At 36.2% G+C, this 22,489-nt stretch overlaps 2 protein-coding genes across 2 annotated transcripts in view; one reads left to right on the top strand and one right to left on the bottom strand.

The window, feature by feature from the left end:
• Nucleotides 1-1,365: 1,365 nt before the first annotated feature.
• On the top strand, nucleotides 1,366-14,323 carry LOC137392838 (calcium uniporter protein, mitochondrial-like). The gene is made up of 8 exons (XM_068079174.1): nucleotides 1,366-1,671; nucleotides 3,878-3,971; nucleotides 6,173-6,343; nucleotides 7,535-7,639; nucleotides 7,830-7,987; nucleotides 11,846-12,049; nucleotides 12,178-12,390; nucleotides 13,643-14,323. Exons 1-7 carry the CDS (start codon nucleotides 1,585-1,587, stop codon nucleotides 12,382-12,384), a joined length of 1,026 nt encoding a protein of 341 aa, XP_067935275.1. The 5' UTR covers nucleotides 1,366-1,584; the 3' UTR covers nucleotides 12,385-12,390; nucleotides 13,643-14,323.
• The window catches only part of LOC137392836 (sodium-coupled monocarboxylate transporter 2-like), a 47,110-nt gene continuing 38,281 nt past the window's right edge, over nucleotides 13,661-22,489 (bottom strand). The window contains exons 11-16 of the mRNA XM_068079169.1: nucleotides 22,393-22,460; nucleotides 21,935-22,021; nucleotides 19,888-20,051; nucleotides 16,040-16,140; nucleotides 15,154-15,272; nucleotides 13,661-14,625 (exon numbers count right to left, since the gene is read on the bottom strand). Coding sequence (XP_067935270.1) covers nucleotides 14,521-14,625; nucleotides 15,154-15,272; nucleotides 16,040-16,140; nucleotides 19,888-20,051; nucleotides 21,935-22,021; nucleotides 22,393-22,460 — 644 coding nt within the window. The 3' untranslated portion in view covers nucleotides 13,661-14,520. The remainder of the gene's footprint in view (nucleotides 14,626-15,153; nucleotides 15,273-16,039; nucleotides 16,141-19,887; nucleotides 20,052-21,934; nucleotides 22,022-22,392; nucleotides 22,461-22,489) is intronic.

Genomic DNA, 22,489 nt, shown 5'->3' with positions numbered 1-22,489 from the left:
ATTAGAGAGTTTTTTTAACTGTCACCTCCTGTGTCAGGCATCTTGTATCAATTTGGATTTTTCGGTTCCATCTAAACTTGGCAAGATTTGCCTCACGCTTACTCTGTCACATTTTGAGTTTCTCACACAGGTGTACACACAGGTGTACACACAGGTGTTTCTGCGATGTTAAATTCTTATTGGTGGATTTTTGGAATCAATTGGATTCTGAGAATACATTGGTTTTATGATTCCAAAAAATGCATTATGTTTATATATTTTACAGAGTCTACTTTGTGCCTTTTATATTTTATTGGGCATAAATAGAGCAGTAAGTTTTCAGTGAAGAAGGTGATCTGAGCATTCATTAAGAAAGTACAGAGTCTGCTAGGCAATACAGTCAGTAAGTTTTGTTAGGTTAACTTTGATTTATCAACATTTTAATGTTTTCTACGCACCTTCTAGACTAATGAAAAGGATAAGGCTATCTGATACAGGAATTTTGACTACCTATTCTTTTACTCTGAGTAAAAACCAATTGTAATCAGATTGAAAGGCTCAGAACAGCTAAAGCAAGTTTTTAGGTTAGTGTTAAGTTATGTGATTGGTTTCAAAGTTGATTAATTTAGTTTTATGTTAGCTCAAAGTTTTATTCAAACTCATTATTGATGCCGCGATACAGCTCCATTAATTGCAAAATTAGGGAGTTAAAGTCAATTTCTAATCCAATACAGCTCACATGTACACCCTACAGAATAAAACTAGAACTCGTGAATACACTGTCTTGCAGCTAATGCTGAAAAGTATTTATTCAGTACCAACAATGATATGTAACCCTCATCTGTAGGGGGTTTATATCATTGGTACCAAGCATACATGAGTTCATCTAAACAATTATTACCCTTTTCAAAGTTTTACGTGACTTATGGATAGGAATAAGTATATTCATAGATCGTTTTATTAATGCAGATAAACAGCTATTTGTTCACATATAGCCTTGGTCTAAAGCAATAATATGATGACTCCATCATATTTGAGATTGGGGAGTAGACAGTAAATATTGTACGATCGCCTACTTGACCTGATCGTCATAATCTGATGATCATCCGATCACAGTATTTTTGTTGTATTTGGAAATTGTAAGCTTATATAAATTATACAAAATCGTACGTACGTTGTACGGGCATTGTACGGGCATTGTACATGCATACCATATATACACAACACATCAGTACACACCTAAATTACAGGCGTCCCCAATACAATAAATGTTGTGGAGTTGCTATCTCTTTAATAACTATACACACGCAGGCCTATCGGCATTGAGACTGTTCAGTCGAATTAAAGCGTTCTTATACTATGGCTGTTGCAAAACGTAAACATAGATACGGAAACGATTCATTCCGCAAACCGGAAAACTGATTTAAACAAACTAATAATAATTTACTATTAAATACGTATATAACTTTTGTGTTTGTTGATGGTACGATATGTTATTGGATTGTAGCAAATGACTGTTTTAGTGGGTTTTTCCTGTGATCTGCTGTGAATGCAACACAAACAATATTACAAATTCCTGGATCTTACAAACCGCTAAGGATTGACATGTTGAAGTCAAACATTGGGCTCTTAGGAAGACTGATATGTCGTACGACACAACATGATGCTTACCGAAATAAATTGGGTGTGATGGTAAGATTTTTATTAGCAACAATCTTTTATGCGTAAAATACTTTGTGTGCTTGACACATCTAAAAGCTTTTGGTATTGTGTGCAAAATATAATCTTTCATCTTTATGGGTTGACACAGGTGAGCCAAAAAGCATGAAATAGTGTTAGCAAGTGTTGCAATAATGATCTTTCAGAAAGCCTGAAACTATAGACCAACGTTGCTTAAAAATGTTTTGATTATATTGAAACACACCCAGGTAGGTTTGCGATTTACTGATGTTCATATTAGCTCCATTTCTCACAAGGAATACTAAATCTTAAACTCAATCCTCTACTAACAAATTAGGTAGCTTATCAAAAATTTGTTTTTAAGCGAAGCAATTGATGTAAACGTAAACTTGTTGTCTGGAATTGACGAAGTGTTAATTAATTCTGAAACATTAAACTAAGTGATATTGAGAAGAAAACAACTTTTCACTTGAGCTGTGCCATGTAATTTTGCAATTGTATACATAGTTATTTTGCCTAGAGCGAAGTAGTTTGTAATTTATGTTTTCAACTTTTCATTGCTATTTTTAAAATGATGTTATATTTTTAATACTCGATACTCGTCGTAGCTGCTGCAATTGAGATGCGCTTTATAGCTTATATAAACCACTATTATTCTTTGCTTTGCACTAGCAGCAGTAGTATCCTTTTTACGGCAGCATAAGAGTGCTGGTAGTTTGGAGAGAAGAGGCGCCGCAAACATGCTGGACGTTTTAATTTTTAGGACTAGTTTGTGTGGTGACACACCAGCTGGACCCAATGAATATGTAAATTTCTGTGGGTAATAAAATTTGTTGTCACATCCAATAGATGTTTGTTCCCAGTCTTGCTTATGGCGTGCTTGTGTTTCCTTTGTTGTTTCATTTTGTATAGCTACTTCTCTTTATGCTCAGTATTATTGTAATTTGCTAATTGTTCAGAATGGACACTCCAAATTAAAACTCTTTGTACCTTGCTCCCGTATTATACCTGGCATTTTAGCAACTTTAGAACAACTGTTTAAAAAAATCTTAAATCACACAATCTTTGGTCACACATTGATTTTAACAATTTCATTATGGGATGAAATTTCCTTTAATCAAATGTTGTGCATTGTAAACCAACACAACCAAAAAATACTTCTTCACTAAAGATTTCAACTGTCAATCTCTCGATAAGCTACACACTATCAACACATATTCACCTGAGCCTCAAGTTGTTTATTGCTGATTGCCCTCCTCAGGGTATACTAAACCAATCTTTTTTCATGTCCAGCCCAGCGGTTTAATAATTTTTCTTTGTGCTACTGAACTGTTCAACAAGGCTATCTTGCATTCCACATGACTAACTTTTCAAATATATTAAAATGGTACAATCTCGACTCTCAAAAACAGTTTTGATTTCACTTTGGACATTTCCATTTAAATCATGCATAAATATGATTGGGTAGAATGACAGACTGATGCACCGGTTTATGTTATCTTTAAAAATACTATAAATGAAGTAGCTGGAACCATTGTCAGAATATTGGAATAATAGCAATGTTGTTTAGCAAGAGTTGTAGTTGCTGCTGCCTAAAGTAAGCATGATGTAGCATATAATATGTACCAGTTACAGGCTATTATAAGTGATGAAGAGACGCAGGTTTATGTTAATCTACCATCTCAGTCTATCATCCAAGTCTATCATCCAAGTCTATCATCTCAGTCTATCATCTCAGTCTATCATTTCGGTCTACCATTTCAGTCTACCGTCTCGGTCTACCGTCTCGGGCTACCGTCTCGGGCTACCGTCTCGGTCTACCACTCAGTTTACCACTCGGTTTACCGTCTTGGCCTACCGTCTCAGTCTACCGTCTCGTCTACTGTTTCGGTCTACCATCTCGGTCTACCATCTCAGTCAACCGTCTCGGTCAACCGTCTCGGTCTACCGTCTCAGTCTACCATCTCAGTCTACCGTTTCAGTCTATCACTCAGTCTACCATCTCAATCTATCATCTCAGTCTACCATTGCAGTTTACAATTCCAAGTCTTGTTCAATTTACTCGAATTGAGAATCCTCTTCCTCCCCTGTCACCAGCCTTCTTGTGTTGTATTTATTAACATGCTAACATAAGGACCATCCAACCACTAGACAGTGTCAAGGTAATGCCTACTACGACGACTCGTAGTTATAATTACTCTTCCTCACCAACTTTTAGGTGCACAAAGCTTCCAAACTAGGATACACTAGGAGTCTGTACAGCCCCACTAACAGAGCTTATTGTGTATCAAGACTTTCCTATGAAGATGAAGGTATGTTGGATGATAGACCTATGGTGAGCTTGCATACTGTCTAGATTACTGTGGAAAATTTATCGCTTCTCTTTGTGCAGCTTACAGATATGACAGAATGTCATACATGACAGAATTGTTTTTTTAGTTTCGTTTGGTTTCAGTCAAGTAGTAATCAATTGGGAACTGTAATTATTTGGTATCGCCTGTTCCTGACGTCCTATAGACATTAATTGAGTATGTAGAGATTTCCTATTAGGAAATCAGCTGTTCATTGATTTAATGAGTTATAATCCTTGTGCTGTGGTATTCCCAGAGGTATAGACATCGCTACACTGTCCCAGGTTCTCAATTATTACTATATGAAGTTATGCATAGATTTCTCACTTCCTTTACACTAGAGTCTAGACAGTAGAATAATAGGAGTTCTAATGACCTTGTATTCCCTTGTGCTTAGATTAGATGATGCGTTGCAGTCAAATTTTGGGTCAAACATATAGTGGTAGCTTATTCAGTGGTAGCTCGTGCCAGAATGATTTTTCAGACTGTAGAAACATTACTATTACTAGGGCTAGTTCACACAATGGTCAGTGAAGATCCTTCTCTCTCATCCCTTCTTATCTCTACCCTATGATATGTATATCTCAACCTTGACTGATCGTTTACATCTTTGAAGATGTATAAAGTAGTGCTCAGTGTAGCTCAGCATGAACACATGTAGCCTACATATTCTAGGTTCAACCCTCTGTAATCTTCAAATGATGTCGTGATGTTCGTGTAACAACAATATCCTGTGTACACAGCGATACTCTGCTTGGATGTGACCTGTAAACAATTTCTATCTATTAGTAATACCATCTCTCCTTAGTCAACGCACTGGTTAGTCAAACATCAGTATCCACGGTCTAGCAGTGTATAGGTCAGTCAATTAGCACTGTCTTCTTGGATATCAGCTGAGATCAGTAGTGACTGTTACAAAAGGGCTGATGTAGAGCGAGGGCTTATCATTTTAACTGAGACTAGAATATTACGCTGGTACAGAGACTATTACAGTAGGTTTAGTAAACCAAATTGTCTTACAGATTAGTGTGTAGATAGTATTATCTCTTCTCTCATCACTCCCAACGTTTCTCTCAGGCATCTTGCTCACTGTCTCTGTTTCTAGTTACCCTAGGACACTTATATTTCGCTAGTATTTAGTTTCGTGAGTAGTATACGGAGTAAAATTTTGCTGCAACTCAATTTCTCGGCTCTGATGAGTGCGAAAATATAGTGATGTGAAAATAAATGCAGCGGAACAAACATAATTAGATTCCTCAGATCCAGTTCACTGGTGAGAAAAACTTTTCAATTTAGGACTAGTTTGTATTTGTGAACCGCAGGTAGAAATGTGTGGGCGAGATCGATAATGCAATTTGATCGCTTGCTGCCATTTGTTTCTTGGACTATCAATGAACAAAGCTATTTAATTTCGCGCTTTTGCTCGTTTGTTAAGATAGTTTAGCTTCGCTCATGAAATTTTCGCGAAAGGATGACTACGCGAAAATGTGAAAGTTAGATGACGCGAATACATAAGTGCCCTAGGGTATGCTAAGATGCCTTCCTATCTATATTCTGCTTACAGCATGCACGCTGGTAATTAGAGAAATGTTAAGGGTCAGTCAACTCCAGACTACTGCATAGCAATTGCCTGCAGGCTTTTACACATATCAGCGTATATCAGCCTTGTATCTGCCTGAGGACACTCTTCTATTCCATAGCAAGTCTCTCATCTAAATTATGTGTTAGCTTGCATTGAAAATAAAATGGCAAACAAACTCTGATGTATATTGTGTTCACTTTTAATTTATGAATCATAGATGAAACACCGCTCTATTGGGTAGTTGGGATTCCACACATAGAATTAGCATTAGCAGGCAATGTATTATGATAAAACTTGCTCATCAAAGTTCTAAAACTACCACCAGCCAGCAAATATCTTGTGGAAAGGAAAGGTTGAACTGAGCAACAATGATAAGGCTACAGGATGACACTAGCGAGGGAATGTTTTGGGCTGATAATTTGGAGTTCAACACTGATTTAATACGCGATGATACACATACCACACCTTATTTGTTGAGCTAAGGCTATAGGGCGATGTTGAACTATAGAGGTATCATGTTTACTGCATGTTCACTGCATCTCCAATTTAGCCTCTCCTAAAGTGTGTCATATTATTGCAGAGACTACAGTCTTGTACATGAATGGATACCCAACCATAAAAGTAATGCTTCCTTCAAGAGATGAGAAGTGTCTATTTACCCTTAGACCACTGACTGACACCGTAGGCTCATTCCTTACCATGGTCTCTGAAGAAGATAGAGGAATAGAGAACATATCTGTCTACAAAAAGGGTAAATCTATGACTGTTGTGCAGATTTCTATCACACCCATCAATCATCCCTAGAAGCCATGCTTTGACCCGGAGTCAGCGGGCTGGCATCATAGTGCCATTCATGAGCCATAGTGAAGCCAGCAGTGGAAATAAAGCTGCTGAAGTGCATAACCTTCAGCTAAAGCAACAAAGTTTATAACCAAATGAGTTCAAACGCTGGAAATGAATACTCATTTCTTGTTTTATGGTGTCACAATTCTATTAGTTTGCTTTTTCACTCAGCTTGTAACCAGTTCATGGATGATGCCTCATGAACGCATCATTATGATGACAAGGAATAAAGTGAATATTGCATTCGTTAATAACATGTTGTCCAATCAAATGAGTAACTTAGGTTACGTCTGTCCGGCTGAATCAAATTCAACATGGCTGTAGCCATTCTATTGCAATTTTTTATAATCTGGTTACTTCAACTGCTTTTTAATTGCAGCTGGTGTCGTCAAAAGCTTGTCTTCGGTTGCTGTGGTCACTCCTTTAGACATCCACAGCTGGCATCTTTTTATTACTTATAGCAGTTCAGGGTCAGTCGTGGTGTGTTCACAATTGTAGTGTTGCTGTTTTCCCTCTGAGTCAGTACCAACTTTTACCATTAGTAAAGAAGGTTGGCTCATATTTAAGACTAACTGAATGCTCGGCATTGCACTGGTAATAAAAAGTTTTCGCTTCGAAATTTTGCTTTTAATTGGCCAAGTTTCTTTACCTATTGAACTTGAGTAACTTAAGCTAGTCTAAGTATTTACTATAATGAGAGCCGTGTCTGTCCATATAAAGCCAGCATTAGAAAAAAGATTGCGTTCCAATCTCTCATCCAATCATGATCTTCAATCATGCTTGCTCATGCGTGAAGTGTGTTATTTTAACTAATCGACATTAAAGATTGGTAGGGGTAATAAGTGTGATGGGTACAATTCTTTTATAGTATGGCCAGTTAGACGCGTAACGTCATGGATAGCGTGCCGGCCTGCAGAACTGGAGGTGCTGAGTTCAATTTCAGTGCAAACCTAACTTTCCATTATTATAATTTTATCGCTAAAACTGGACACACATCAGGCAGATGACAGACAAACAAATGCTGAAATATTTATATATGTATAGATAGATGGTTATGGGCATAGTAATTGTTTGATTTAAGCTATCACTCACTTTTTAGACGGTTCAAGAATAGCCAAGGCAACAACAATTGACCTCTTGCTGCAGGAAGACTTTGACCTGGTCATCAACTCTAAAAAGTTTGCTATAACTCCACCAGACATTGGTAAGATAGTGATTAATTGTGATAAATTTTATTACCTCTGATATTAACTTCTAGACCCATAGAGAAATTGTTTTTCATTTTCCTTCCAAGCTCCTGTCCCTATTTGCCATCACCGCTGTCATGTAGGTGGTCACTGGTAGGTGAGTCCGGTTATTTCAGTCTCAGCATGAGTTCCTCCTGTATGTTGAAGAGTTGAGTGGGGATGAGAGTAAAGACATAATCCATGTGAAAGAGCTTGTGTCCCAGCTTTATACCCAGATGCACCTCTCTGAGTGGCATGCCAGCAGAGAACAGGAGCTCTTGCAGTCTATTGATGCTCTCAAACATGAGCTTGAACCCTACGACAAGGTGTGTCTCTTTCTGCTCTATACAACTTTCACTTATAATCACATTTACATAAGAATTTAAGCAAGTATTCATGTTGACATACAAAGTAGTTTAAAAAAAACTAAAATTTCTAAAAAAAAGACATTTTATTAGCAAAACTGATGGAAATGAACAATAAATTGTAATTAAAGAAGCCTCCAAGAGCATTTAAAACATCCTATTCACGAATAATAATAAAAAATTCATCAATAGGTATGAGAAAACAGGAGTCATCTTCTCTATTAAACGAGATGCAACTCTTAAAGGTTGACTTGCAACAAAATTCACATTACCGTTATTTGATATGAAAAGATTCACCATGTCTTACTCTGTTGTATTGTAGGTGCAAAATATGTGGAAAGGTGATTACAAGCTCTTAAAAGCTCAAAAACGAAAAGCCGCCGTAGATTGGAATATCTTATTTCGATGACGTAACCACGAAATTTGGTTATCGTCTTGTCACGTATATTCTCTCATGAATTGAAAGGCCAATACAAAGCTCAATATAAAACTTATCGTCGTACTAGTTTATGACAAACACCTCGGGTTTTACCGAAGACCCCGTATCAAATATAGATGCTCGCTACTTTACAGTTTTGTTTCGGCATTATTCAATCGTCAAGTCGTAATCTGACATGTGATCATGTGACCCAGTATTTCGCAAATAATTTTGCAGCACTTTTCGATTATCACAGGTGACCAACAGGCTCGTCATGATTATCAGACAATGATATGTACTCATTCGAGGTAAGATTAAAAAGTTTAACGATTTTTTACGGTAAGTTATAAGATATCAGTGCTAAAAGTGACAGCATTACGATGACGATAAAATAGACGCGTAAGACGAATAGACATAGTTTTATTGAATGCGTGAAGTATATTTGTGAAAATATTTCGACAAATAAGGCTGCATGAAAGTGTAAACAGAAACCATCTCTCGCAACTACGTCATATTTGAGCCGTTTTGGAAAGGGAATCCAAACTACGACGGTCTAGTGTGGCTGCGATTTTCTGTTCGTTTTTGAGCTTTTAAGAGCTTGTAATCACCTTTCCACATATTTTGCACCTACAACACACCAGAGTAAGACATGGTGAATCTTTTCATATCAAATAACGGTAATGTGAATTTTGTTGCAAGTCAACCTTTAAAGGTTGACTTGCAACAGAATTCACATTACAGTTATTTGGTATCAAAAGATTCACCATATCTTACTCTGTTGTGTTGTAGGTGCAAAATATGTGGAAAGGTGATTACAAGCTCTTAAAAGCTCAAAAACGAAAAGCTGCCGTAGATTGAAATCCGTTTATTTCTCTGACGTAGCCATGACAGTTTGGTTATTGTCTTGTCACGTGATGTTCTCACGTGAATTGAAAGGCCAATAAAAAGCTCAATATAGACTTATCGTAGCAATAGTTTATGACAAACACTTCGGGTTTTACCGAAGACCCCGTATCAAATATAGATGCTCGCTATTTTACAGTTTTGTTTCGGCTTGATCAAATCGTCAAGTCGTAATCTGATCATGTGACCCAATACTTCGCAAATAATTTCTGCAGCACTTTTCGATTATCACAGATGACCAACAGGCTCGTCATGATTATCAGACAATGATATGTACTCCTTCGAGGTAAAGTTAAAAAATTAAATGAATTTTTACAGTGAGTTGTAAGATATCACTGCTAAAAGTGACAGCATTACAATGACGATAAAACAGACGCGTAAGGACAATAGACATGGTTTTATTGAATGCGTGAAGTATATTTGTGAAAATATTTCGACGAATAAGGTTGCATGAAAGTGTCAACAGAAACCATCTACCACAGCCACGTCACATTTGAGCTGTTTTGGAAAGAGAATCCAAATTACGGCAGTCTCGTGTGGCTGCGATTAACTGTTCGTTTTTTAGCTTTCAAAAGCTTGTAATCACATTCCCACATATTTTGCACCTACAACACACCAGAGTAAGACATGGTTAATCTTTTGATATCAAATAACTGTAATGTGAATTTTGTTGCAAGTCAACCTTTAAACAAAGCATGATATAGAAGGCTATACATTGTTTTGTCTTCTATTTTTTTATTAATTGATAAACTTTACTATAATAGGAGCCCTGTCTGTCCTAAGCCACACTTGGATTTTCGAAAAAAAAGGTTATATGGAACAGAATTCGAACCAAAGACATTTGGCTTGCCACCCGGCGCACTACCACATATGCCAATCATTCGCCTTCCAGAATTTTAGAATTATTTTGCGTATACTTATTCTCTGTGCTTCACATGGCTACATGTGCTTCACATGCTGCTCTGGCACTCATGACAGTCTTTCAACGCACTTGAGACCGCCAAAGTACCAATAATTATTATAAATGTTAGTAATGAGCGCGCAGAGTTACAGAATAGTTATTACAGATGCCGTTGTTGACAACGAATCTCTTTAAGTTATGTAGATAACAAAACAACACCGTCACGCGTTCACTTATCATAACCTCAACTTATTAATTTCCATCATACGAGGTCAAATTTTAGCAAGAATATCATTTTGAACCCATAACAGTTTCATAGGTGAAAGCGGCTGGCGAAAATGGAATTGACTAAAACGCGAAAAATATAAAATTATAAAAGAATATAGGCCCTATTTGTTTCAACTTTAGCCTGTTTGAATTAGACTAAGTTACAGTAAGTTACAGGAAGTAGCAGTAAGTTACATTACATACCTTGATCACCACCTCTATCCAAATATAGAGATTACTCAGCCTTCACTTCCACTCACGTGTCTCTGAAGTAAACTAATAATAAAACCTTTTTTACCAATTATTAATTTATCAGTTTAATTTCTTCTGAGTTTAGTTTAGTTTTGAGCTAGAATAATATAATGCATTCACTTTATTGCTATGCAAAAGTTAAGATATTTTTGTGCTTAGGAATGAATTACACAAATTACAGTCGATTTCTGTAGAAATATTTGCTCCTACATTTGGTGGATGTAACTCATGGAACCATTCACAAAATGAATGACTGCTTTATGTAAAGGTTTTGACTGTACGTATATACAGATATTTAAAGAATAATGTATATGCGTGTTGCTGTTTTCATTAAAAGATTGATTAGACCAATCATTAGCTTGTCTTAGAGGATTATTACTGAGTTATTACTGCATGAGTAGAGTTGATACCTTGTTACTAGTAGTTTTGGTCAATCATAGTAATACTGGCTACTGTTTCTTAGGTTTATAGGGTCCTCATTTCAAAAACAAACATCAAAGCTATGTTTGTGAACAAATATTTTTTACTATTACTACTATTATGGCAGTCTTGTCTGACGTTGAAGATTATCAGGTGTGCCAATAAAGCGCAGGGAATAAGAATGTGCACAATTATTCTAATGTGCTAGAAAGGTGAACAATTGGACCAGCTGTAAGAGTGTTAGGCTGCTAAGCCAAATGTCATGAGTTCAAATCCCATTCGGTGCAATCTTTTTTCTAACCTTTGATTGTGGTATTGGACGAACGAGCAGAAGTGGCTCTTATTATAGTAAAGATTGAATTTTTAGCTGAAAAAATCGTAGAGATTATTATTATTGGAACAGCGTAAACTTATATCACTGGTTGTTAGGGTTTCTTAAGTGAAACAAAAACTTGCCTCGCATCAGTCTATGCCTTGATGTCTGATAAAAAGTTGATCTAGTGAAACGAATTTTACGTGTCCGTTCTTGAAAAATGTTCGTCTCGTGACTTTTCATTCTAATCATTGTATCAGTTCATTTCTTAACAAGGCTCTCTGTCAGCTTAGCCTCGAATTTTAGCTCTCTCGTTGCTACTTGCATTTCTCTTTACCTCTTCAGCTGCAGGCAGAGATGTTGGCGAAATCAGAGCAAAGAACCAACATGCAGACATGGCTCAGCCTCAGTCTCATGGGGGCTCAGTTTGGGTTCCTCGCTCGGCTCACATGGTGGGAGTACTCGTGGGACATCATGGAGCCTGTCACCTACTTCGTTACTTATGGTACCTCCATCGCTCTCTTCGCCTACTTTGTACTTACTAGGCAGGTAAGCAAGTAGTTGTGCTCTCATCATAACATTGACTGTATTTACTTAATAAGTTCTTGCCAAATGCTTTTTTAATTTTTCAAGTTGAGATATTATTCTCTTATTCAAGGAGTTGTCTTCTTTTATAGGAGCCTTTCTTCCCAGAAGTAAAAAACCGGGCTTTCTTGTTGCACATGCACAAGCTGGCCAAGAAGAACAGCTATGATGTAGAGCACTACAATGGACTGAGACAGAAACTTAACCAAGCGGAAAGTGACCTGGAGAAACTGCAGCAACCTCTTGGTCTTTCTTTGCCAGAGTCTGAGCTCCGATCCCTCATACAGGCCAAGAAGTAGAATAAGGTTGGTGCTAAATTATTGTCAGCTCGGAGCAGTCAGAGACTGGTCAGGCTCGTCACTAGGTTACAAGTGCTACCTAATGTTATGACTCATGTTTTCATAGTTTTAATCATATCTCAAGGCTGACACGTTATCCTATATCATGTTCTCATCGAGAACCTTCCAGAACACTGATTAATCTTAATCTTCAATCTATGGAAGAAACGACAATCCATGTATTTTCATGTGTCATTCCAATGCATCATTGCTGTTGTGTGTACCTCCCTCCGCTCGCTCGCTGCAGTTTTTCACCATTGTTGTGGCTGGATCAAAATAACCTTTCAAATGGCAGTTCATGTATTGGTTGAATCGCTTATTGAGCCATCAGGGATCAATAGGTCAGCTCATCAATGGCTGTACACGTTAGTGATTCATCAGGAAATTGTAGGTGCACCCATGTTTTCAGTTCACACTTTGCTAGCTAGTATCTCAGTTTATTAACGAATATCATTGTATATTATTGTATACCTTTTATATATATACATTAATCTCAGTGTTTGTCTTTTTATTAAACCAGTTTCCAGTTATATAGTAATTAAAATACCATGGATGTCTTGGGCAAATGGTCATTACATTCGTTAAAATACTCTTGCTTAAAGCAATAGTGAATAGAAATTGAGACATCCTTTGGCTTCAGTTGCTAAATTGTATCAGTATCCAATGAAAATTTTTAAAAAAACTTGAACAGAACTTGATACAGATAGACGGAATATTATGCAGAATTAATAGCAATTGTTTTCTTAGCTTATTTGTGTCCCGTAAAGTAAAAGGTCATTGTAAAGCTATGAAGTTTCTGCTTTGTATGAATTTTTTTAAATAAAAACAAATTTGTAATGGACAATCTTTAAAACTTGCGTACGATGTGCAGAGATTAATTGCTGATAAAGGCAAAAGCAAAAAATTTTTTAAAGCTAGAAATTACAGATTTGTTTAATATCATTTTTTATTTACTGTACTAAAATAGAGTGCAATCACCTAATAGAAGGTTAATCCGTTCAGATATGCGGTTTGTATGTCAAAACTATCGTATGTTGGAGCAGACATTTTTCTAAGAATACATTGCGTTTTATTTCATTCGTTCCACAGCTGAAAAAAGTTAACAATAAATACTTGAACCTCCTGCCCTCTGCTGTCCTACTATCTATTGCTGAACTCCAACTCCTAATAATCACAGGTTTATGTATGGCACTAATTAAGGGATTTGCTTTCTTTACAGCTGCTCAAGATGCATGGGGATCATCTCTGCTCAATTGACTTCCTACCCAATCAGTGGTTGTGATGTTGTTCCTACCCTATCAACGGTTGTGACGTTGTTGTCTCCGCAAGGGATGTCAGCACTTTTGTGATTTTACACTTCACACGCTATTTGAAGCAGTTGTCAAGTAACATCATAATATCCTGCAATATTTTTTTAGAAGACAATGTCCTATATTTAGGTTATCTTTATATGTTCTATAGTTTTCCTATTTGTGAGCTGCTAATCTCCACAAGCTTCTTCCGCCTTACTCTATGTTTGTTATCCGCTCTTTTACTTATATTTTCAATTTATTTTTCGGCCCTGCGCTGTATATATTACTAGCTTCATTTGTTTTTGCCGATATACAGAGGGCTTTTTTTGCTGAATTTGATGCAGCAGATTTCTATACTAGTAATTTCAAATTATGTTCACTTGTGTTGCTTTGAGAAGTAATTCATTCAGAAATGTAGTTAGATTGCAATTTTAGTATTTGGATTTTCCTCTCGTGTTAAAAGTTCTACTTAAGAGCCAGATGATTTTTTCAAGGTCTGGCTTATATTTCTTTTCATTCAAGTGTCTATGATTGTTATGCCTACCTACAAACTGTTGAATAACCCATTTTCTTTAGACTATAGAAATAGAGTACGTTCTTTGCGTAAATCGTTTTATATTTGGCATATAAGGAAATGTTAGCAATCTGATGCATTTAATGATAGTTGTTTGCGGTTAAACTCCCACCACCCTGCACGGTTTCTTTTCCTAGAGTGAGGTCCACGGTTTGATTGCTAAGAATGTGTAGATTCTAAGGAAGACCAGGTTAGAAAATAAAGATAAGAAATCCATGGAGAGGAGGTATGTTATAGTTTTTCAGAAACAGATTCTTCATTAATATGGCCATTCTGGTGGAAGGCGACGGTTGCCATGGGTTCCATCTGCTCTTTTTCATCATTCTTTTCTTCGACCTGCAGACCAAACTTGTTCTTGCATGATAAGCTCACAAACTAGTTAATCTTGTTGAGCGAACAACTGAGTAAGAATACTGGTCACACGCCTTCGTTGCTAGCAGGTAGCGCCAGGTTAACTCATTTAATCTACAGTAGTTATTAATCATACACGTGTCACTAGTAATCAACCTGGCGACATGTGGCAGCGATCAAATCGGAGTTTTTATTAATGTAAACTTCTGTCTTTTTTCAAACCAAATTTCAACTATTTTATCGAGTAATTAAATTCATGTTGTCATAGATGTATTTGTCAATTGCCATATGAGCAAGCAAAATGGATACTCGTGTCAGCAAACAGCCCATACTGACAAGCCTGTTAAACTATGTCTATGGTTAAAACTTTTCATTAGCCGCAAACACAGCTTATGTAGGTTAAAATCTAAAACTTTGATACGTAAAGTAACCATGGTAACTAATCAACATTAAAAATCGCATTTAAAGACTTGCATGAGAGTTAAACCTTATACAAGAAAAGTGGTAACTCACCTTATCATGCGGCACTCCACACCATAAAGCTTGCTTTCGCTTGTCTGGCACACAGCAGAATATTTTAGCCAGTATTGGTGTAATCAGCCTTGGATCCATTTCTCTTGGGTTTTCTGGACCTGCAATTAGCAAACAGCATGAGAAGATAGCGATGGATAAATATTTTTCAATTACAGATTTTTACGTGCACGAAGTTATGCTTACAAGATGAGGCTAGATTATGCCTCGATTATGCGCTTGTCACATGAGAAAAAGTTTATAAATTATTTTTTTAAGAGTGCGGATTTTCTATCGTGGAATAGTGTAAAACTTGCAAAGACTAATGTTGGATTTTTTGTGTGTAATGACTAGAGATGCCCCGGTCCTGCTATTGGTTTCAGCACTCATACACTCATACACTGATACAATCGAGCACCTGGAATTTTCTTAACTTTGAAACCAGAGATAATTTCCATAATACCACTATTAGTCATGGATATAGTATGTTAGCAAATGCTGTCAAAAATATAACAAGTCACAAGTTTTTTATCAATCAGAAATCTCTACAGATTTTGCTAAATTGTATATCAAACAAAAAAGCCGATAGATTTAAAGGTTAAGAATACAGAGTGATACTTTTATTTACTATCATTACAAGGTCAAATTAAATTTTGAACAAATAGAGATGTACATTAAAATTTATTTATATTCATATATTTATATTTGCTTTATTAAAATTAAAATAATATCATGCAACACCAAATATTTGTATCAGGTTATTTTCAAGTAGATAGGATCAGTATTTGGATCAGCTAGGGTGTCCAAAACCAGAGCACCTATACTAGTAATATATAAGGATGCTTTTCAAAAGTAAGTCATCAATTATTTGTTGCTGAAAAGAACTCACCTGTGGCCAAACTAACACACATGCCGACAGTCACACACACGATGATAGCAATAATACTGTAGTATAGGTAAGAGGTAGCATACCAGTCCGCTATTGGAGGCCTAAAAAAGAAATGAAAAAGTTGTTACTAGAGTTGTCTCCTCATTAAATTTTTACGCGCTGCTGCGCGGTATAGCTATTATTCATCTATAAAATTGGTTAGCCTACCACCAGATATATGACATACATCATTTTCTATTTCGTGACACCAACCTACTACATCCACCATGGTATGTTTCAGTTTATGAACTTTCTGTTACTTCAACCTTCAATTCACTAATCTGATTCCTTCGCTATGCTATTAGATAACCAACTTTCAAAACACATTTGTTTAACTCACCTAATATTTCTTGATTTCTGTCTTTTTATTTTTCCTACTTTTTGGCATTTGTCTATTTTTTCTATGTTTGGCATGTATTGAAAACGTCATTTTGTTGATGATTATCAATGTCAGTAAAAAGTTAAACATACATGTATATAATATAGATATATATACTTGTATATAATATATATATACATATAGTTATATATATATCATATATATATAATATATATATAATATAGATATATATATACTTGTATATAATATATATATACATATATATATACATATAGTTATATACATATAGTTATATATATATTTATATATATATTTATATATATATTATATATATATATATATATACAAGTTATATATATATATATATATAAAAAAAATTGTTTCCTCACCCCGGATACCCCGTATGGGTGGTAAATTCTGCTCTAACTCGGGTCTCCTACCAGAGAACTGAGAGTTTGAGCACTCGTCTCAAGATCTTAGCTGTTCCCAATAGCGCACTTTTTTGCAACTCACCTGAGTTGATTGTTGTTGGTATTTGGGCAAGCCACATTTTATGGGCCGGTGTTATTGCGCCCAGTGCCCCAATGACTACTGGGATTACGGTTGTTCTTACATTCCAGCATTTTTCAATTTCTTCTCCAAGAGGGAGATATTTTTCTACCTTTTCTTTTTCTTTGCTGGCTATATTGTAGTCATTGGGTACTGCTATATCTATTATAGTAGCCCTCTTGTTCTCCTTGTCTACCACCACTATATCTGGTTGGTTTGCTAGGACATGCTTGTCAGTTTGGATGTAGAAGTCCCAGAGGGTCTTAGCGCGGTCATTTTCATTCACCTTACCAGGAGTTTCCCACCAGTGTTGTGGTTTATTAAGGCCATACTCATCACATAGACTTCTATACACAATACCTGCGACATGATTATGCCGCTCAGTGTATGCGTTCCCTGCTAGCTGTCTGCATCCACTGATGATGTGTTGGATGGTCTCAGGTGCATCTTTGCACAGTCTGCATCTAGGATCGTCTCTAGTGTGATAGATTTTCGTTTGGAGTTGCCTTGTTGGGAGCACTTGCTCCTGGGCTGCCATGATTAGCGACTCTGTATTGGCCGTTAGGTTTCCTTTGTTCAGCCACATATATGTCTGGTGAAGATCGCCAACCTTAGATATTTGTTGGTGGTAAGCACCATGAAGAGGTTTCGTATGCCAGTCAATTTCCTCATCATCAGGGCGTAAGTCCGTTGTGAGAGCAGCCGATTGAAATTCAGCTAGCAACTTATCTGAGATGGCCATGGAGGCTGCATATGCTTTGATGCTTTGCTCCTCTTCTTTCACTGTCTGCTGTACACTTTTGAGTCCCCTACCGCCATCTTTCCTATCAAGATACAATCTAATAGTATCAGATTTTGGGTGGAGTGCTCCATGCATGGTCAGCAGTTTACGAGTTGCTATATCTGTTTCTTTGATGGCTTCCTCAGTCCACTTTATTATGCCTGCTGGATATCTTATTACTGGCAGTGCGTAGGTATTTATTGCCATGATTTGGTTCTTGGCATTGAGCTGGCTCCGTAAGACCTGCCGAAGGCGTTTCTTGTATTCGGTAATGGCTTTGTGACGTACCTCGGCTTCGTGGTTGATGTTGCTTTGCATAATCCCCAAGTACTTGTACCCTTCTTCTATATCTTTGATGGTACCATTTGGCATTCTTAGGCCATCTGTGAGCATAGAATGGCCTTTCTTAAGAATTAGCCTTCCACATTTCTCAATACCGAAGGTCATTCCGATGTCCTTGCTGTATACCTGAGTGAGGTGTATTAGCGAATCAATGTCCCTTTCTTTGTTAGCGTACAGCTTGATGTCATCCATGTAGAAGAGGTGGTTTATCTTGGTGCCACTCTTAAACTGGTACCCATATTGAGTCTCCTCCAGCATATTGCTTAGAGGGTTTAGGCATATGCAGAAGAGCAGCGGTGATAAGGAGTCACCTTGATAGATGCCTCGCTTAATTTGTACACTCGCCAGCTTTTTGCCATTAGCCTCCAGTTCCGTCTTCCATTTGGTCATTGACATCTTGATGAATGCCACAAGAGCAGGGTGAACATTGTACATACTGAGGCACTCAAGTATCCAACTATGGGGAATTGAGTCATAGGCCTTTCTGTAGTCAATCCAAGCCATGGCAAGATTGGTTTGCCTTCTCCTGCTGTCTTGACAGACCGTCCGATCCACCAGTAACTGATGTTTAAGGACTGGTGGATCGGACCAGTCCTTAAACATCAGTATAAACATATATATATATGTATATATATATATATGTCCTTAAACATATATATATATATGTATATATATATATATTATATATATTATATATATATATATAACCACGTTTTAGTACAACTGCGTCTGATGAGTGCATCGCACTAAACAAATTTGTTGCGCAATTACTAAAAGTTTACTTTCTTCGTAATATTTTTTACAAATATATATGTATATATATACATGTATATATAAATATATATATAAATATACATATTATTAATTATATATTATATATATACATGTATATAGAATTATATATATATGCAGACCATGGAACTTTTTATTCATTAGTCTGTTTGTTTGTGGAGCTAATCAAACAATAGGATTCACATTTTTTGTGAGAATGATAGTAACACCATATTATTACATCACATGAGGTTAGTAATAGCATGAATTATTGTAGCGCCTGGTAAAAATGTTCCACTTAACACACATTCTAATTTTGTTATAGAAATTTATTACATGAGAAATAGAAAGATGCTAAAGAGAGTGTTTGTGTAACTATTAATAGTAATATATGCTATAAATATAATACTGCAGATATTATACTAGTAATAAGCTACATATACTAATAAGCTAATAATAGCTAATAAGCTAATAATACAGCTACATGATCACTACCATGATAAATAGTGGATGAACAAAATATTCTTAGTAACTAATTGTATATGACTAGCAGTAAGCCTGATGATGCCATCGTTTTCTTTCATTTTTAGTTAGATAAAACTACAAGTGGGTCTTTAAGGTGCTGCTTTACAGAAATCAGATTAAGTTGGAAAACCAAGAATTTTTGTTGACCTGATGGAAGGCACAAAGAAAGCATATCTTTGCAAAGATTGGAAGAAATCGGTCAAAAAATGTGGCAGTACGCGAATTTACGCAGACTAACTCACAGACACACACAATGACAAGGTGTGATTTATTAAGATATTTACTTAATTTGAATTCTGCCGTAGTAAGTGCTGACATCAGCGGCAGACAGACTCGTCATAGAATAGTTTATAAAGAATCGCTGCCCACATGCAAACTACTGAGACATTTCTGTTATTCACTTGACTCCATGCCTGCTCTTTATTTTTTGCCACTAGCTAGTCATTTCTCTTGTGTCATGATTCATTGATTACGTATTTACAAAATAAATCTATAACTCACGTGTCTTCTATTGCCATGGTTACATTCTGCGCTACTGATGTCAGATTGCTACAGAGCTCCACAGAGAGGGGTTTTAAAGGGTTTATCGGTTTGTAGACAAGTATAGCGCCAAGGCCGACCCATAATGTAGTTGCAAGGGACGTGAATAGACCAGCATATGCACCCTACAACGTATATTACATCATAATAGACCAGAGGCTACAGACTAGCTAGTCAATTTCAATAATAAACATGACCGTTGGAACAGATTAGAGAGAAGACAACTGTCACAAAGTTAGTCATTACTTGAAATATTTTGAAGTTGAACTCAACTATAGAGTTAACCAATAAATTTGAGCAGTTACAAGCTCCTGTATAGAATATATATAGCAGTGTTACAAACATCAAGTGAGTTTTGTGTAAGTGCTTTGATTTCCATTAAAAAGGGATTTTTAGTCAATCAATGTAAAGAGGAACAAATAAAATTATGTTATGACATAATGATATGTACAACAAAACTTACAAAATCAAACTTAATTCATATTTGCCAACCTTTAAAAATTAATTTAATGAAAATTCAAGCAATAAAGATGAGTTCAGTTTATTCCCCCATTTCGAATAAATTCATTTTTAATTTGTATTGGTAAACTAAATAATGCTAGCTAAATCTTTCAGCTAGAACTTTTTTATAAGCGTTTAAGAATAACAGAACCAAATGAACACCTAATTTTTGTTGCCTTTGTAACGATTGGGTTGGGTGCATATTTGGAATATGATTATGTAAACCCATTTAGTTGGTTGTAAAACCAAGGCTAAAGAAGCTTGGAGCCTGCTTAGTACAATATAATACAATATAATACAATATAATTGTGTTCAGCCAATTTGTATTGTTTACACCTATTCAATATGTATCATATCAGCAGCAAGCCATCAGCTCTGAATGCTAACGAACCAATCAAAAACTAAAGGCTACCTACTATTTTGGGTTTTCAGCTATTACAATATTATATTACTTCGAATGTTAGCACTTCAAAATATTGGTCAAACTCGCATTTTGACCAATATTTTTATTACTTGTTTTGATTAAAGTTTGAATTGTATGACATCAGAGACATCCGAGTTTGAAGGCTCTATAAATACCCATATAGGACGACTCCGCATTTTAGAAGGATCACAGCTGTGTCATGCGTAACTGCAGAGAAAGCAGAAATGCCGTAGCTCTAACATTAGGGGTGTTCACCGGGTGCGAACTAAGGAATTGAGAGATAATGCTCCTCTAATTTCGGCTTAAAAGCTTAGTTTTAATTTTTTTAAATTCTTAATAATGATCGGTTAATATACACATTAAATCAAATAAGGCATCCTTACAGGCAACCTTGGAAGCACCTCTGATGAGACAAGGTTGGCTCTAAACATGGTATATTTTCCATTTAGTCTTTTCGGAATTTCTACTGATTGATAATTTTTTTAAATTGTCCTATCAAATAAAACAATACAACTTATCCACATGTCTTGTGCATGTATTGAATGCATCAAAATTTAATTTGGTGGTTTTGGTTAATGATGTACATTGAGCAGGTACAAAATTATTGGTTACCAGTTACCCTAATTTGCAATTCATAAAATGTCTTATTACACCACAAACTGCTATAAAAAACAATTAATTTTTGGGTCATAATTGTATGAGCTTAAAAACATGTACTCATTTGTTGATTTCAAACTGTCTGCTTACAATCCAGCATAGACAAGTTACAGATGGCTCATTGGCTTTGATTAAAGCAGTAGCATTCAATCACACAGATTAATACTAACTAGTCTATAGATGCCCTGGATTGTGTAGAAATCGCATTATCTTTGTGTATTTGAAAAGCTTCAACTGCACCTTGTAAGAAAATTTAAATTGATTTGCAATAGCTGCGGGCAGTACTCAGAGTCCTCATTTGTAACAGGCAAATTTAGACTTGAGGCTTGTCACGTTAAACGTGTTGACAGATTTTCAGCCTGTTGACATCAAAATTGTCTCGACTAAACAGTTATGACTAGATGTGGCTGGCCAGTCAATATTTACCTTCCAATTAGCCCAAGGAAAGAAGAAAGCTAGCGAAAACAGCCCTAACAACGGACCTCCGACGATTCCAAACAGCGCCAGTGCAGCCTGCAACAGAAAAGTAGCCATCTAGTCCCTTCTGTGCCTTCACTTGCAATTAGTCTCACGAAATTATATGCTATGGAAAGTCGGAAGTTCCATCTAGATGGGGTGTTTAGGGAGTGACTGCAAAGACATTAACTAAAAGCTTCTACTAGCTTGTGCTCCTACATAAACTCACCAAGACCATACCATTAGTCTGAACCTAATTCGCAGAGTTCACACGCTAACTTTAGCTGCTTTACAACAGCATATGAATTAATTTTATTGAAGTGTAATATTTGTACAATTCAGCAAGCGCTGGAGTGGAGTTAAACTGAAGTGCTGAGAATGACTTTGTAACTTCTGATAAGAAAGAAAGAGAATAAGTGCACTCATACCTGCAACACACCGCCGAGATAGGAAGCCACATATGATAGACCGATGCACAGGGCTCCAAAGCCCATGGCTAAAACAAATAGTAAAAGTTACTTTTAA

The sequence above is a fragment of the Watersipora subatra genome, chromosome 4 (genome assembly GCF_963576615.1).
Source record: "Watersipora subatra chromosome 4, tzWatSuba1.1, whole genome shotgun sequence".
In the NCBI taxonomy this organism is placed as follows: Eukaryota; Metazoa; Bryozoa; class Gymnolaemata; order Cheilostomatida; family Watersiporidae; genus Watersipora; species Watersipora subatra.
The sequence above is the reverse complement of the archived record's forward strand: the minus strand, read 5'-3'. Positions and strand labels throughout refer to the sequence as shown.